Genomic DNA, 14795 nt, shown 5'->3' with positions numbered 1-14795 from the left:
ATTTAAGACTAAGGACTAAATGACACATGTCATTTGAAGGACATGGAGAGACCTGGCCCACAGAGTCACCAAGAATAGGACACAACTGAATGGCTATCATCATCATCATCATCATGATGATCGCTGAAGCCAGAAGTTGCTGACCTCTGGTACAGAAAACAATGAGTAAATTGCATAAAGTTCTTTACTATGTTTATGCTCCTAAGAGAGGTAAGATGAAACCTGAAATGCTTTGCTTGGGAAAAGACTGCTGCCCTTCCTGCTTCTTTGCATTCATACCTGCCTATTCCCACAACACATCTTATCCATTCATAGGGAGAGAGAGGGGGTTGGGAAATAATAAAGTTAGCTTAGAGATAAAGGTAGAAATCAACTTTGATTGTCTTTAAGGGACTGCAAGACTAGATTTATACCATACTACAGACCATGGTGTGATCATGTTGGGGGAAGCCTAGCCACTGTGGCAGTTGGTTGTGTGAAAATAGCAATTATGTTTTGTCAACCTGGTAAGGCTTGGCTGCTGTGAATCCCACCTACGAATGTGTGGTGTTTTTTTCTTTCCATCTGATGGAATTTAGGATTTCCATATCTTTGTCATTATAATATATTCCAGAAATGAGAGCGTGTTGTTATTTGGAGTTTTATCCATGCTCGGATGCAAGTCCCGTTAAAAAAAACTGGATTCCCAATAATGCTTGTTCTGGCAATCACTGTTTAATACTTGCATGGTGCCTAAACCACAGGAATTTGTTTTTTTTTTAAAAAAGGAACTCAGAGTCCTTCACTAGGTTGAACTGCCAGAGGTTAGCTCCATGGGCTTCTAGTCTTGATTTCAAAGACAGGGTTGGAATTCTGAAAAGGTCTTGTCAATTTCTGGGACCTTCTCGTCAATTTCACCTCCCTTTTTAACCCTCTTTCTCAAAAGACTTCTTTTTGTTTCTGAACTGGGGAGCAACTGTTTTTTTTCCCTATGTCCTTTGACTTCTGAGAGACAAGCAAATCAGGAAATGCATTAAACTCTAACTGGTCTTCCTTCTTTTGTTTTGTTTTCTTTGCAGAGATTCTTAAAATAATTCCTCCCAGTGGTGAAAGCAAACTGTATATCAAATTAAAATGGATCCTGTGAGGTCACATGTCCCACATCAAACAACAAATATCTGGTGAGGAGGAGGCTCGCAATTCAGAGGTTTTTTAAACTGCAAAGGGAGAGCCAATAAATAATTAAATGCAACATATAAGTCTGCGAAAAAAATAATAAGAGTTTTCAGGACCAAGGACAGCACAGCTTCTAACAACAACAACAACAAAAAAACCCACACATTTCTAAGGAAAGAAAAAAACATTGGTAGTAAAAAAAAAGAGGCAGAGCAGAAAATTTTAAGGGTAAGACTATGAAACATGGCTGAAATGTTGATATAGCAACTATCAATATAGTGTTATAGTGTTTACTATGACATCAGTATTTCCAAACCTTGCCAATATATATTTTGCCTAATCCTTGTTCACTCAGAAGTTTTACATAGTTTAACTGGGGTTAGTTTCAACTCTCAGTCTCCTAACCCTTTTTAGGTTCACTCCAAAACAAAGCTGGTTTATTTTAGTGGTACCTACTCTGTGCATAATAGCAGTCCTTGTTTAATAATGAATCAGGATGCAACAGATTGCAGCATCTAGCCAAATCCGGCTTGGAAACTAAGTGTAATGAGGAAGGAGAGGAAGGGAAAGAAATCCTTATAGATTTTAGTCTGCTAGTCCTTAAGCAACTGTATGGGGTGGTGCTCATCTCCGTTTCCAGGGCTGTTGAGTCAGCATTGCCTGAAGATCTGAAGATTATTTTGCGGTCATGTGGCCAGCAAAAGTGGTGCCTATTTATCTACTCGCATTTGCTACGTGGGCAGAAGCCAGGCAAAGACAGGAGCTCACCCCATCACACAAGGTCTCAGATCTCCAACTCAGCCTGTCGGCTTTCCAGTGTAATTAATATAATGAGGAATCTCCTGCAAATCCCAGGGTTGTTGTTGGCTAGACTGGGCAGCTGAAAGACACTTGAAAAGAAAGCAGTCACAAACCAGTTCTGTAATATTCCAAAGAAAACTGGATAATCCCAACACGTTAAGGAGTTGACTATTATTAGTTTAGGTATCATGTTTCCAGCTAGAACTTCCCTCTCTGAATGATGGGAGAGCTTTTGTTTTGTTTTTAAATTCCATCTGTTTTCAGTGCACATTTTCTGTGTTGCTTTAACTTATTGTGTTATCACTGGAGAGCCAGCGAGAAATATTGGTGGCCTTGGAACAAGTCCTAGTCCTCCTTAAACTTGGATGCTAGTTGGATGACCTTGGGCTGGTCCTTCCCACCCAATCCAAACCAGCCTCAGACTCTGTAACAAGCCAGCTAATAAACTAAGAATGAGGAAAACACTTTGGAGAAACAATCAGACCTGCAACCCAGTGGACAAGCATAAAGAAGATGCTACTGCTTTATCATTGTTTTCCACTTATCGCTTTCCGATATTTTACAAGAAATGGGACACAAAAGTTCTTAATAATCATCCAAATGCAATTGATTGAAAGCTGCTTGTCCAACTAAATGATTTCCCTTCAATCAAGTGATGGTTGATCTATATAAATAGTGTCCTTTACCAACCTCCAATCAGCCTCCTACTTGGACCCATTGAAATAAATAACCAGAATGCCTTTGGGTTTCTTTGAAGAAAAGCTACATCTGGATGGTTACCCCTTCAAAACCAACCAGCCAATCCTATTATGGGCAAATTTGCACAAAATAATATTTTACTTTGGGTGAAGAAGAGAGACCTTAGGAAGAGTGTGGTGTTAAAAAAGCAGAGTTTTTTTAAAAAAAATACTCCCGTGCCATTCATTGGGACTTGATTCATACAGATATAAAATTCCAGCATTTGCATATTCTACTTAAGTAGATGGTGCTGGACAGTTTCTCATGATGAACTGAACCATAGTTTATTCAGTCCAGTTTTTTTGTGTATGGAAGGATACCAAATATTGTGTTAACATGTGCAAAGAACATCAACCAGTCATAGCATTATCTGATTTGCTTGGATAGATGTTATGTGAACATAGATTAAGTCTGTGAACCCAACAACAGAGCTGGTATTCACAGTCCAGGTTCACATAACTAGGCTACAACAGGGTCAACTACCCTGGCCATGACCAAAATAAATAAATCCAGCCATAGTGTTATTCAGATGCATTGGGTGACAATTCATATTATGCCAGCCTAAGATTGTAAATCCAAGTAAGACATTGCTTAACAATAGAACGATTGCTGTTTTACAGAAACAACAGCCCATCCTCAACTTTATTTATTAGTCTCCATTGTAACAAGGATTGTTTTCTGTAGTTGAAAGTAGAGGCTGTGGGTCCCTCAAAAACAGGAAACAGATGTTGAGCAATCGGCTTACTTTTGATCTCTGTGGCTCCTGTTTTGGGGTCAAAACCAGGGACTGTTCATTCTTTCATAGAGTTGAAAGCCAGATGTCTTGAGCCTGTCAACCCTTTGTCTGAAGTGGCATCCTAGCTTAGATGTGTCATCAGAAGGACCTATTGAACAGAATGATCTGGGGCACTGACTCATTTAGATTGCTAAGAGGGATTTACACCCTATTTGTCCATTAAATCCAGAGGCTGAAATAAATTCTTTGCACAATTCTCCCAGCCTAGGTCTATCATTTATTTATTTATAAAATTTATTGGCCGTCCGTTTTACCATAGGGTAACTCTGGGTGGCTTACAGTTGCATATACAGTTAACACATAAAAGTTAAAATCGGACATTAAAACCAAGGACACATGGGGAGGGCAGGGGTGGAGTGGGGTGTGTGTGAGGTGGGATCTGTTATTACTCAGTCAGCCACCTCCGTTGCACTGTTCCCCTATGGGGGGCCCAAACTCACATCTTTAGGCCCTTACAAAGAGATAGGAGGATTGGGGCCAACCTCACAAGGTGTTTCAGAGGGTGGAAAAGGCCCTTCTCTTGGACCCTCCCAGCCAGAATAATTGGCCTGACGGGAGTGGAGCGGGCCAATTTGAATACTTACTCCATCTGAAGATTTAAATTTAAAATTACCTCATTTAAAGAACACCAAGAAGGCTGTACAGTGAGAAGGAATTTGTAATATCTATCTATATATATATATATTTGATGTTGCACTTTTTATCATCTAGCTATTAATCAATAGACACAGTTATTATATCTCCATGTCTCTGCGGAGGCGTCATTTTTCTATGTGTTGTGTGTTATCAATCCAATTTGTTAAGACTCCTACAACATACCCAGTGTTAAATGGACCGTTGCATTAAGCTAAATTATGGTTGATTAGTCTGTGATTCTACACATGTGGCAGACACCCCCGTCTAGTGCAAATGTAATGCTTTGTTGTTGCCGAGGCCCTTTCTTTTCATGCAACAATAGACACCCTAGTCAATAGCTTAGTAGACCATTGCCATATTATGCAACGTAGATGAAATACTCAGAGTCCTGGCTTGCACTGCACAGGGGAAGAATTTGAACCCTTTCAACAAACTTCAAAAAGCAAAACCTTCACCATGCAGTAGGTATTTTGCATGAAGTTACCCAGCCTACATGAAATGCAATAATTTATTTTTTCTAAATGTGCTCTCCTAGCTTTTTGCCCTTGTCCTGTAATACTCACAACTTAGCATCTTTCATCTGTTGGGACTTGGAAAGTTTAACTGCTGTTATCAGCAGTGTAGTCTCATGTTAGCACAAAGAAATAAATTGTGGTAGGGATTAGGCATTCAAGCAGCGAGCCATATTTTGGGGTGGAAAGAACCTGTTTACAAGGTTCACCCAACTATCTCAGACCTGTAAACAGACTGTTCATAAATCAAACACCACCATCCTCATGAAGCAGCAGCTAAAGTAGAATTTCAGTCTAGCTAGACATTCCATGGATGCTGCTGGAATAAAACTGAAAAAAAGAAGACTTGACAGCAGGGTTAGTGCATTACTTTTCCTACTGGGATGAGACAACATCCAGTTAATCTAAGAACTCAGGGCAGGAAGCAAAAGGAACATCACACTTTGAATCTGCAACTTGAATGACAGCATTTGTCTTCTCCTGTGGAAGAAATGGACCAGCTCTCCCACCAGAGTGTAAAACTCTATTCCTCAGCTTGGGAAGAGTTCCAAATGGTAGGATTGACACCCAAACCCATAGGGCTGCCAGCTAAAGGAGAACGTACTGATAAAGGAGAGTCTTTGTAGTTCAAGGTTGAAATGAGGGTCCATGGCGCTCTCTGAACTTGGTGGTTTTCTGACAGATGTTTCATCGCTCAAACTAGGTAACATCAGGAGAAGGAAAATCTTCTTTGCGGATTCTTTGCTGTACCAGAGGTGAGCTGAGCACACAATCAACTCGCCCGAGCTGCATGCTACCTAAAGCCATTCAGGAATGGGCAAAATGCAAAGGACCAGAGTCTTTCAGCAGGGAGACACAGCTACACCACTGTTATTTGCCTGTAACTCTTGTCCATCTTTCAGAAGAGCTGGCTTGTCATTCATTGCCTTCCACACCCTCTTCCCATTCTCAATTCTGTTTGCGGAAGGGAGCTATTAACAAAGATGCAACTTCTCCCTAACAAATGGGAGGGTGACAGCAAGCATAAAAGAATAACGCTGCTTATTAAGCTAGAATTAACTGCCCTCTTAGGAGCTAATTAAATTTGTTCTTGGAACCCAGGGTTTCTTGAGGAAAGGGGTGGGGTTGGGGAGAAAGGATAGAAAAATCCATTCTATTTTAACTATATAGCAGCCATGGCCCATGTCACTGCTGCAAATAGACATTGGCAGTTTGTGTCCAGTGATTATTTTGATTTATCAAGGAATAGTTCCATTTGGGAGCTGATCTGTGTCCTTCAGGCAACCAAACAGTACAGAACAGTACAGCAGGAAGGAGACTCATGTCTATTTATTTCTCCGTCTCTTCCCCACCCCTCCGAGAGGTCAGTTTATTGATTGATTGATTCCACTGGTTTTTATTTCACATTATGATTCGAATACAATCCAAAGTGTTTATCTTAACTGCACCTTGATAATAAAAGTAGTTATTTTCTCTAGAGTGCTGCAAAATTATAGCATTTACATCTTTGAGATACTTTAAACAAAAATAATACTAGCAATTAATGAACACTAGCATTTTAGGTCTATCACGTAAGGTTTGCCTTGTTCTTCTTTTTTTTAATAAGACAGCTGTAGAAAATGGGATTTGACAGAGAGATTATATGCTATAATACAGGATACAGAGGGCAAATTTGTCAGCTGTGACCGCTTAAGGGAAGACAGGGGTCTCTCCCTCATCTCCCCCACCCCTTTAGGACTTAATCAGTCTGGCCATATTTGCAAATTGAAAATACAGTCTCTAAGATTGACCAATTTTCTCACCCCACCCATTCCCTCCTCTCCCATTCTTGAAAAAACACCACATAAAATAATGGGAAGAGACAGAACAAAGCCAGAGATCAAACACAGTTAAATGGAAGTCTTTACACTGCTAGTCCTTGAACTTTTTCACTTTGTTTCAATCAGTCTTCCCAAGAAACTAGGATTTCTCGCACGATGAAGTCTTGGGTTGGGTCTTCTGCACTCCCAACGCACACTGTGGTGTCTTGCTGATGTATTCATTTATTCTGGCCTGTTGTAGTTTTTTTCTTGTAATTTTTTTTCTTTCTTTCTAGGTTTGGCTACAATTGCATTAACCAGGCCAGGTTTCTCATGAAAGGGGAAAAAAACAACAATGAAATGAAAAGGCCATTAAAAGAGGTTAAATGGTCAATAGTCGCAATTTGTCTTTGAGATGAATTAGGAAAGGTTTGGTCTATTTTCTGCAGCTGAGCCAAATGTTAACTAGAGGGAGAAAGAACCAACCATCAAACAGATGGTAAACTTCACATTCACTCCAATTTCCACAGCAATAGGGCAGACTAGTTAAGGAATTTACCTACATTATAGTTACATACATACATACATAAATACATACATGTATATATGCATGCATGTGTGTGTGTATGTGCGTGTGTGTGCATGTATTCTTGTCTGCTTGCTAGCACTCATCAAGGTTTGCATTACGTTGCTTACCATGGCACCATATATTCAAAAAATATTTTTTCTTTAAACTCAGGGAGAGAGTAAAAAATATGTAGATAGATAGATAGATAGATAGATAGATAGATAGATAGATAGATAGATAGATAGATAGATAGATAGATAGATTATAGATAGATAGATTAAAAACAAGCCCAGATTGTACGAGGGTCGTGTAAAATAAACTTTAAAAAAAACCCAGATTGTGGGAGTGGGAAGATTGCAAAGGTCAAAGGACACACTGAAAGTGAGGAATTGATGGATACAACATCACCAGATAAATGTAGAGGACACGAATACTGTTTGCAAAGAAAAGAGAGCGATGTTATTGAAGGATGTCCACAGCGAGCATCTCCCCGACGGCTGTCCGGGTTGTTACCGAGATCTTCCAAGCAATTGCACAAGACCTCAGTCAGAGTTTTAAACTTCTGCGATAGGTAAATCTTATCCAGGCATGTGCAATTTCCAAGTTCCTTCAATTCAGGGGTTGGAATCGGCAAGCAAATCTCAAGCTTACTCCTGGCTGAATTGATTACTCCTTCAGTCAGCGAGTCATTTAAAGAGGAAAAACTAGAAATCCTGAGAAAGTGGAATACTTCCAGCCCCCCATCAAATTTCCTCGCTCCAGTTTTAAATAGGCGCGGTCTCCTTTCTCCATCTGGATCAGGACCCCGTTGCTGGCAGCTTCCCGTGTGACGTCTTGGTCCCCCGCAAAGGCAGAAATCACCGGCCACCCGTTGAGCATTAAGCTCACCTGGAAGCAAAGGCAGAAGACAAGCCCATCCCCCCATCAGTGAAAGGAAAAAATGAAGGAAACAAAGGAAGACTCTACCGGACAGATGCATGCCTGCATGCACGGGAGATGGTGGTGGTGGTGGTGGTGGTGTGTGTGTGTGTGTGTGTGTGTGTGTGTGGAAACATTTTTAGCTAAAAGCATCCAGGAAAAGAGATCACTCGGGGAGTCTTCATAGATACCATTAGCTGCTCCTTCGATTATGAATGTTGCAGCTGGAGCACTGGAAAGAATATAAGTACAGCTGGCTACCAATTTACTCATAAGCCAGTCCCCCTGTGTTCAAAGGGTACCAGGACATGGGGACTGTTGGTAGACCTGCCCTTTAAGCAATTATTTGAACAAAAACAGTTGCATCGTTAGCTTTGCTAAATTTGTGCTATGGAAAGATGGACTTTGCTGGTTTTGAAATCTTAAAACACATAAGGAAACTCATGGAATAAAGATCTTTACAGAGGCAGAAGAAAAAAGAAATGCAAGAAAGAGAGGTATAGCTGGCTTAAGAGATTTGGACAGTATGAAAATGTCCCTCTCTGCAGTTTTTAGCAATGAGTACTAGACATAATCTCCCGCCCACCCTCCCTCCCTCCCTTCCATCATATCTATCTATCTATCTATCTATCTATCTATCTATCTATCTATCTATCTATCTATCTATCTATCTATCTATCTATCTATCATCTATCTATCTATCTATCTCTCATCTATCTATCTATCTATCTCTCATCTATCTATCTATCATCTATCTATCTATCTATCTATCTATCTATCTATCTATCTATCTATCTATCTATCTATCTATCTATCTCCATCTATCATCATTTCTGCTGCCAAATCAAATTTACGTCCAGTAACAAAAGATCCAAGAGCATAAGGAATTTTTTTTGGCTTTAACACTACTGTAATTACCTTTCAAAGCCCCTTTAACACTACTGTAATTATCTTTTTAAGCCCCAGCTTCTCAACTCAGCCTTGTATGGAGTTAGACAATCAGATAAGAAGAGAGAGAAAAAATATAGATCTGATTTATTTTTTTAGGCATCTCAAGGAGAAGAGGAAATAATGAGGTCTGTAAGTGATACGAGCGGTGTCCTCAAATTGGATGCATGTGGATCACGGCTGAAATTCCAGCATGGAATATATAGTCAGCTACTATTCTGTATTCTAAAATAGTGCTTTTCATTCAGGAAATCTGGGTGCTTTGTCTCCTGTGTTAAATCTTCAAATGTGAGACAAGGGAGATGCAATAATAGATTTGTTCCAGGCAGTGTCTATGGGGCCAGGGAGTGGGATAACAACACTTATTCTTTTGTGGACCAGCAAAAATGTTGAAACCTTGATAAAGGCAACATGGTCCAACAGAGATTATAGTATTCTTCCAGAGGAATGTTAGAAATTCAACACTTTGCATACAGTACCTCCCTAGCAAAATCTTCCGTGGCCAGTAATTAAAGATTCCCATAAATGCAATCTTCCTTTTTCTCATCTCATTCTTTCTATGCTTTTTTTTAAAAATCCGCTCCCCTTCTTTCTACACACATGTGCACAGTCCTTAAATTATAAACAAAAGGTAGGTGAAGGCTTAATAAAATCCACAATCATTATTGCCCAATTTTATATATATATATATATATATATATATATATATATATATATATATATATATATATATATATATATATATATATATATATATATATATATATATATATATATCAATTTCTCCTTTTTTTTCTTTTTTGAAGAACTGAGCTATGGCTTCCTAAAGCAGAAATCAAGACCTGTTCTTAAAAAAATATACATTTGCACCTTATGGGTAGAAAAAGATAGAAATTGTATTTATGGTCCACCCGGGCTGCACAGGTGGGCTTAAATCTGACTCGGTTTAACAGAATGGTTTCTGAGCAAACCTATACAGGACTAGACACTTTACATGCCAATTTTCAGACATGAAGTTTTACCCTCAAATTTAGAATTTATAGAGAAAGAAAAAGACTCCATCTCAAAGATTCAGGAAGTCCCACTATGACCTGGAAGACAGTCAATGGATCTAAGTTCTCCATAGCTTGAGATTCTAAAAAATCTCAATTTTTTTTGTGGGGAGGTATAGTTGAAAGTTCCAAAGTTATTGGGGGGCATGTACCTTAGATTTGATTAATATAGATGATTAGACTAACTACACTAGATTAGAATAAATTAGATTAGATTAGATTAGATTGGGATGTGTTGATAGAGGTTCTTTAGCTGTTACTATCACATCAACCAACCCAACTTACACTTTCACAATCCATTCAACTTGGTTACAGAATTAACAGATAGAGGGACAAGATACACTGAAGCATAACTTAACTAATCAGACTGATTTTTTAAAAAACGCTAATGTCGCCCAACCAAGAAGAAACCAAAATGAGAATGAAAGAAAACCAAGGTTAAAGCTGACCCAGGTTTGCCCACTGAACATTGAACTGCAGGTTGTGTGAACACAGCGCTGCTGATCTTTTCTCACTTTGAAGAATGCAACTTTTAATTAGGTCCCAATTATACAGACAAATGCTCCTCATGAAAGGCTGAAGGGTTGGGGAGTATGCTGTTTATGCTCTTCTACCATCAGCAAATTCTGGGGGAGTCTAGCATTATTTCTGTGCCTGAGAGACCCACGTTTTGTCAGTGGCTGTTCCAACTTTCTTTGCAAAATGATAATTGGATGCAAGCCAGGCTTCAAAATTTACTATCATGGTTTTTTCCCCCCTCTTCCAGATGTTTGTCATTTTGCTTAGTAAAGAGTTTTTAAAAACTCGAATAGTATTTTGCAGCATTTCATGTTGGTCTGAAAAAACAGTATCTTCATGAAACATAGTTTCCATTGATAAGATAGCTTTCCCCAGGTATTTGTCTAATAGTCCATAAAGAGAGCAAGCATGTGTAAGAAAAGCTGTAAGTAGCTTCCAAGAAGCGGTGCTTGTCTTTACAACAGCAAAACTAAAGGACTAAACACAATGCTTATCCCCCCTATGAGGACAGCAGACAGTGGGTGAAAGAGCCTTCGAGAACAATGGATGTATCAATGACAAGAAATAGGATTGTGACTGTTGAATGACAAATGTCTTCAAGATGAAATTCAATCAGCCAGGCAGTCATTTTCGATCCATAAATCTAGAATATGTTTATCTATTCGGCAGTGCAGTATTTTCAAAAATAAAACCAGAACTTCTGCTCATTGAAATTAATACAGCAGACTTATAAGAAGACCTGACTGGGGCTGATGGTTTTGTCCACACTTAACTTTTAAAAATGACTTCCCTCCTTTTACTCCACATACTGGTTTTACCGTGCTATCAAATTTTATGCTTTTTGTGAGTACAAAGCTTTTACTGCCCTGTACACCGCCCTGAGTCCTCCGGGAGAAGGGCGGTATAGAAATTCAATTATTATTAATAATAATAATAATCAACTTAATCTCACTTAATTAAACTTAATTTCTTCCTAGGAAAAAATTTAAAGGAATGTTAAGAAGAAGAGAAAAGAAGAGAAGAGAAAAAGAAAAGAAAAAAGAAAAGAAAATAAAAAAAATAACAATTTGGCTTCCCTTCATGGCTGCATATTAGTAAGGGAGCACAGAGTTAACATTCTGCCTCATTATTAAAGATGTGTTCTTGGAAGAAAAAACAACTATATAGAGTGGGAAGTGTTTTTTTTTTAAGTAAATGCCTGGGTCATAGCACAAAATACTGGAGACATGAAGACTGTCAATGGAAAGGAGAAGAAGAACAGCCAACACCATTTTTCTATAAATCAGAAAGCCTCAATCTAGGGAGAATAGCTTTTGGCAACTGTTTTCAGATCCAGAATGATGGGAAGCTAGACAAAAACCTATCTGAGGAACCAGACAGATTTATACCTAATGATAAATAATAGGGTAGCTCACTCTTCATTTTCATTTCCACTGCAGCCAGTAGAGAGCTTAATCACGAAAGTAACTGGTTCCAAGAAAGCTTTAAAATGAAGAGTAGGATTAAACTACAGCCTTCCAGGGCCCTCCACTTTTTCTTCACCATTGCATTATTCTCGGCCAGGTACACGGGAAAATATACTGTATGAGTCTATATTGTCCATTCGTTATGTATATACACTAAATCTCTCTCTCTCTCTCTCTCTAAATCTTATTTGTATCCATAAGCCACCTCTATAAATCTTGGCCGTATAGTATAATTCTGCAATGAAAAACCCAATCAACGATCTTCACTGTGTTTTACACGGACCTGAATTTCAAAATCTGCAAAACAACCCCAAATCCCCACACGAGAATGGATATGCCATACAGGGAAATCAGCAAGGCCCTTTTGCTGGATGGTTTCTGGCACAGGATTTCTGCCCTGAGCAGGTGATGGATATGACACGCACTCACGAATGCCTCGACATCTAAATACTCGCACAGAAATGTCTGCAAACACACCTCCTCCCATTCATCCTGCGGCCCTGGAGCTAGGCAGGTTGACCTGGAAAGGCACGCTTAACTTAATTCAAGGGTGTCGATTCCTCACCAGAGGAGTAAAAAACAGTTGGTCACTTTCATTCATTCGCATAAATTGGGGAGGGGGCTGCGTTTCCCCCACCCAGGGCAAAAAGGGAAAGTTCCTTGGTGAAGTAAGCCATGCAGCCTCACCTGGATGGTTTGCCTGTTGTACACCTTGACCACGTGGAAATTAAAGCTGTAGATGCCCTTTCGGGGTGCGATGAAAGTGCTGCGTTCGGAGTCAAAGTTGAGCCCAATGTTGACCAGCACCTACGGGATGGAGGGGAGAAACGGAGAATGGGGTAACGAAAGAGAAAAGGGGACTGGGAATATTGCCTAGGTGAGGATCAAAGCTTCTCTTAAAAGGTCATTTCTCTGAAAATATCCAGCCTTCTTTCTTTCAGTTTCCTTCCGCTGGGAGCTGTCCACTCCGAAGGTGAGACTCCATCCTCATCTCTCCCTTTTCACGGCCCCACCCTCTTCCCTGAACAGGGAGACACTAAACCCGGGTTAGGTGACCCCTCCTGGTTCAGGGCTCTTCCTCCCCAACGTATGTCCATGGGTCCTGCTTCTGGGAGTGGAGGGGTTTCTGTAGTCCCAGCTAGCTGGTTGCCTCTTCCAGAATTCAAATTCCATCAAGAAATCGGACTTTATGACTGACGACTGACTACCTACCCCCTCTGCTCCCCTCTAATCTCGGGGAGTCTTCAGGAGACCTGAAAGTAGGGGTGTGTGTGAAGGTGGCAGAGAGGAAGGAAGAGTCCTTTGAAGGCATCTCCCCCTTCCCTCTTCAATTCCTAAGTGCCCCCTCCCCTCTCCAAACCCCCCGCCAAAAAAACCCTCCTCCCCGGTTTCCCCCCCTCTCCCCAACTCCCCTTAAATCCCCCCTGCCCGGGTGGGGTGGGGGTGTTTCCTACCTGGTCGAAGTAAATGATCATGGTGCGGTTGCTCATCTCCGACGGCTCGTGGTTGGTGCTGCGGATGGCCGAGAAGGCCACCTTGGCGCTGCCCGACCGCACCGAGATGCCCAGCGCCGTGCCGGTCGGATCGGAGGCCGGGTTGGAGTCGCACACCACCAGACACTTGCCTTCCAGGATGATGGGCTCCGTCTCGTTCTGCCCCGCCACCACGCCGGCTAGCCAAGCCAGGCTCAGCAGCTCCAGGGCCAGCATCGCGCCGTCGCCGCCGCCTCCGACTCCCTTTCGCCTTTCGGCCGGCTTGTCCCGCGGCTGGCGGGCTTCTCCGAAGGGACGGACGGGCGGGGGGGGGGTGGGCAGACGGCTGGCTGAAGCCCGCTGCTCCGGCTGCGCCCGCTGCCCTGCCCCGCTCTTCCCGGCTTAAGGCTGGCTTCCTGCGCTGCCCCGGCCTCGCCTCTAGTCCGCCAGCACGGCCCGCGACGCCCCTCGAGGTGCGGAGAGTAGCGCCCGCGGCCCCCGGCAAGGCGCAAGCGGAGCGCTCCGATGCATAGTGCGGAGGGCAAGCAGCAGCCGAGAGCGAGCCGCTCGGTCAGCCAAGAGGGCAAAACCAGCGGGACCCCCGCCGCCGGTGCCCTCCTCCCCACGCCGGTGCCTGCGACGGTGCCCACCGGCTTTGCCCCTGCCCCGCTGGCTGCGCTCGTTGCCCGCCCGCCCGCTCGCTCGCCCGGCCGGCTGGCTGGCTGGCTCTCTGCCGCAGCTCTGGCCCGACCGCTGCCCACCGCCCGCCCGAGCACACAAAAGCCGCCGCGGCGCGCCTCTGCCCACCTCGCCTCTCCCTTGCCAACCCCAGCCCTTCGTCAGCGCCGGCCCCGCCCCGCCCCGCCCCCCCCCCGCGCCCAATGGGCGGCCGGCGCGCTCGCGGACAACCAATGGGGTCCCGGTCCGTCTCCGCCCCCCCCCCTCCGCTCTCCCCGACGGGGGAGGCTTTTTTGTGCGTCCTGCGATTAGGTGGTGGAGAGAGCAGGTGGAGAGGAGGAGAGGCGAAGAAGGCGCAGCGCTGTGGCGCCGGAAGATCGGGGCGCCCGGCCGCGCTTCGCCCACCTCGGCTCAAGGGGGGGCCCGGGCGGGGGGGGTCTTCCGTGGGGCCGTGGCAGGTAAGGAGCGGGCGGAGGGGCGCCACGAGGGTGGGGTGGGATCCTGGGCCAGCCTCTCCGGGTGCCTGCGCGCTTGGGGACAGGACGGGGGTGGGGTGGGGATGCTGCGCAGAGATCCTGCGAGGGATCGGGGCCCCGCTCAGCTTCCTCTTAGGTTGCGGGGCCTCTGCGCGGCGGCGGAAGGGATGCGCTCTCAGGAAACAGCATCCCACCCTTGGGAAGGCGGTCACCTGGGTGGCAGAGGGAGAGGTCATCCCTGCGGTCCCTCCTTGTCCCTCG

At 43.2% G+C, this 14795-nt stretch overlaps 1 protein-coding gene and 1 long non-coding RNA gene across 2 annotated transcripts in view; both read right to left on the bottom strand.

The window, feature by feature from the left end:
• The window catches only part of LOC308672752, a 367848-nt gene that overhangs the window by 241992 nt on the left and 111061 nt on the right, over positions 1-14795 (bottom strand). The window lies entirely within an intron of this gene.
• CBLN1 (cerebellin 1 precursor) lies at positions 7696-13617 on the bottom strand (the record flags this gene model as incomplete). The annotated part of the gene is made up of 3 exons (XM_081336222.1): positions 7696-7893; positions 12596-12715; positions 13363-13617. The coding sequence occupies 3 exons, from the start codon at positions 13615-13617 to the stop codon at positions 7696-7698; spliced, it is 573 nt and encodes a 190-aa protein (XP_081192348.1).

This window comes from Vipera berus (genome assembly GCF_964194415.1).
Source record: "Vipera berus genome assembly, chromosome: 10".
Lineage (NCBI taxonomy): Eukaryota > Metazoa > Chordata > Lepidosauria > Squamata > Viperidae > Vipera > Vipera berus.
This window is presented reverse-complemented; position numbering and strand designations above follow the sequence as displayed.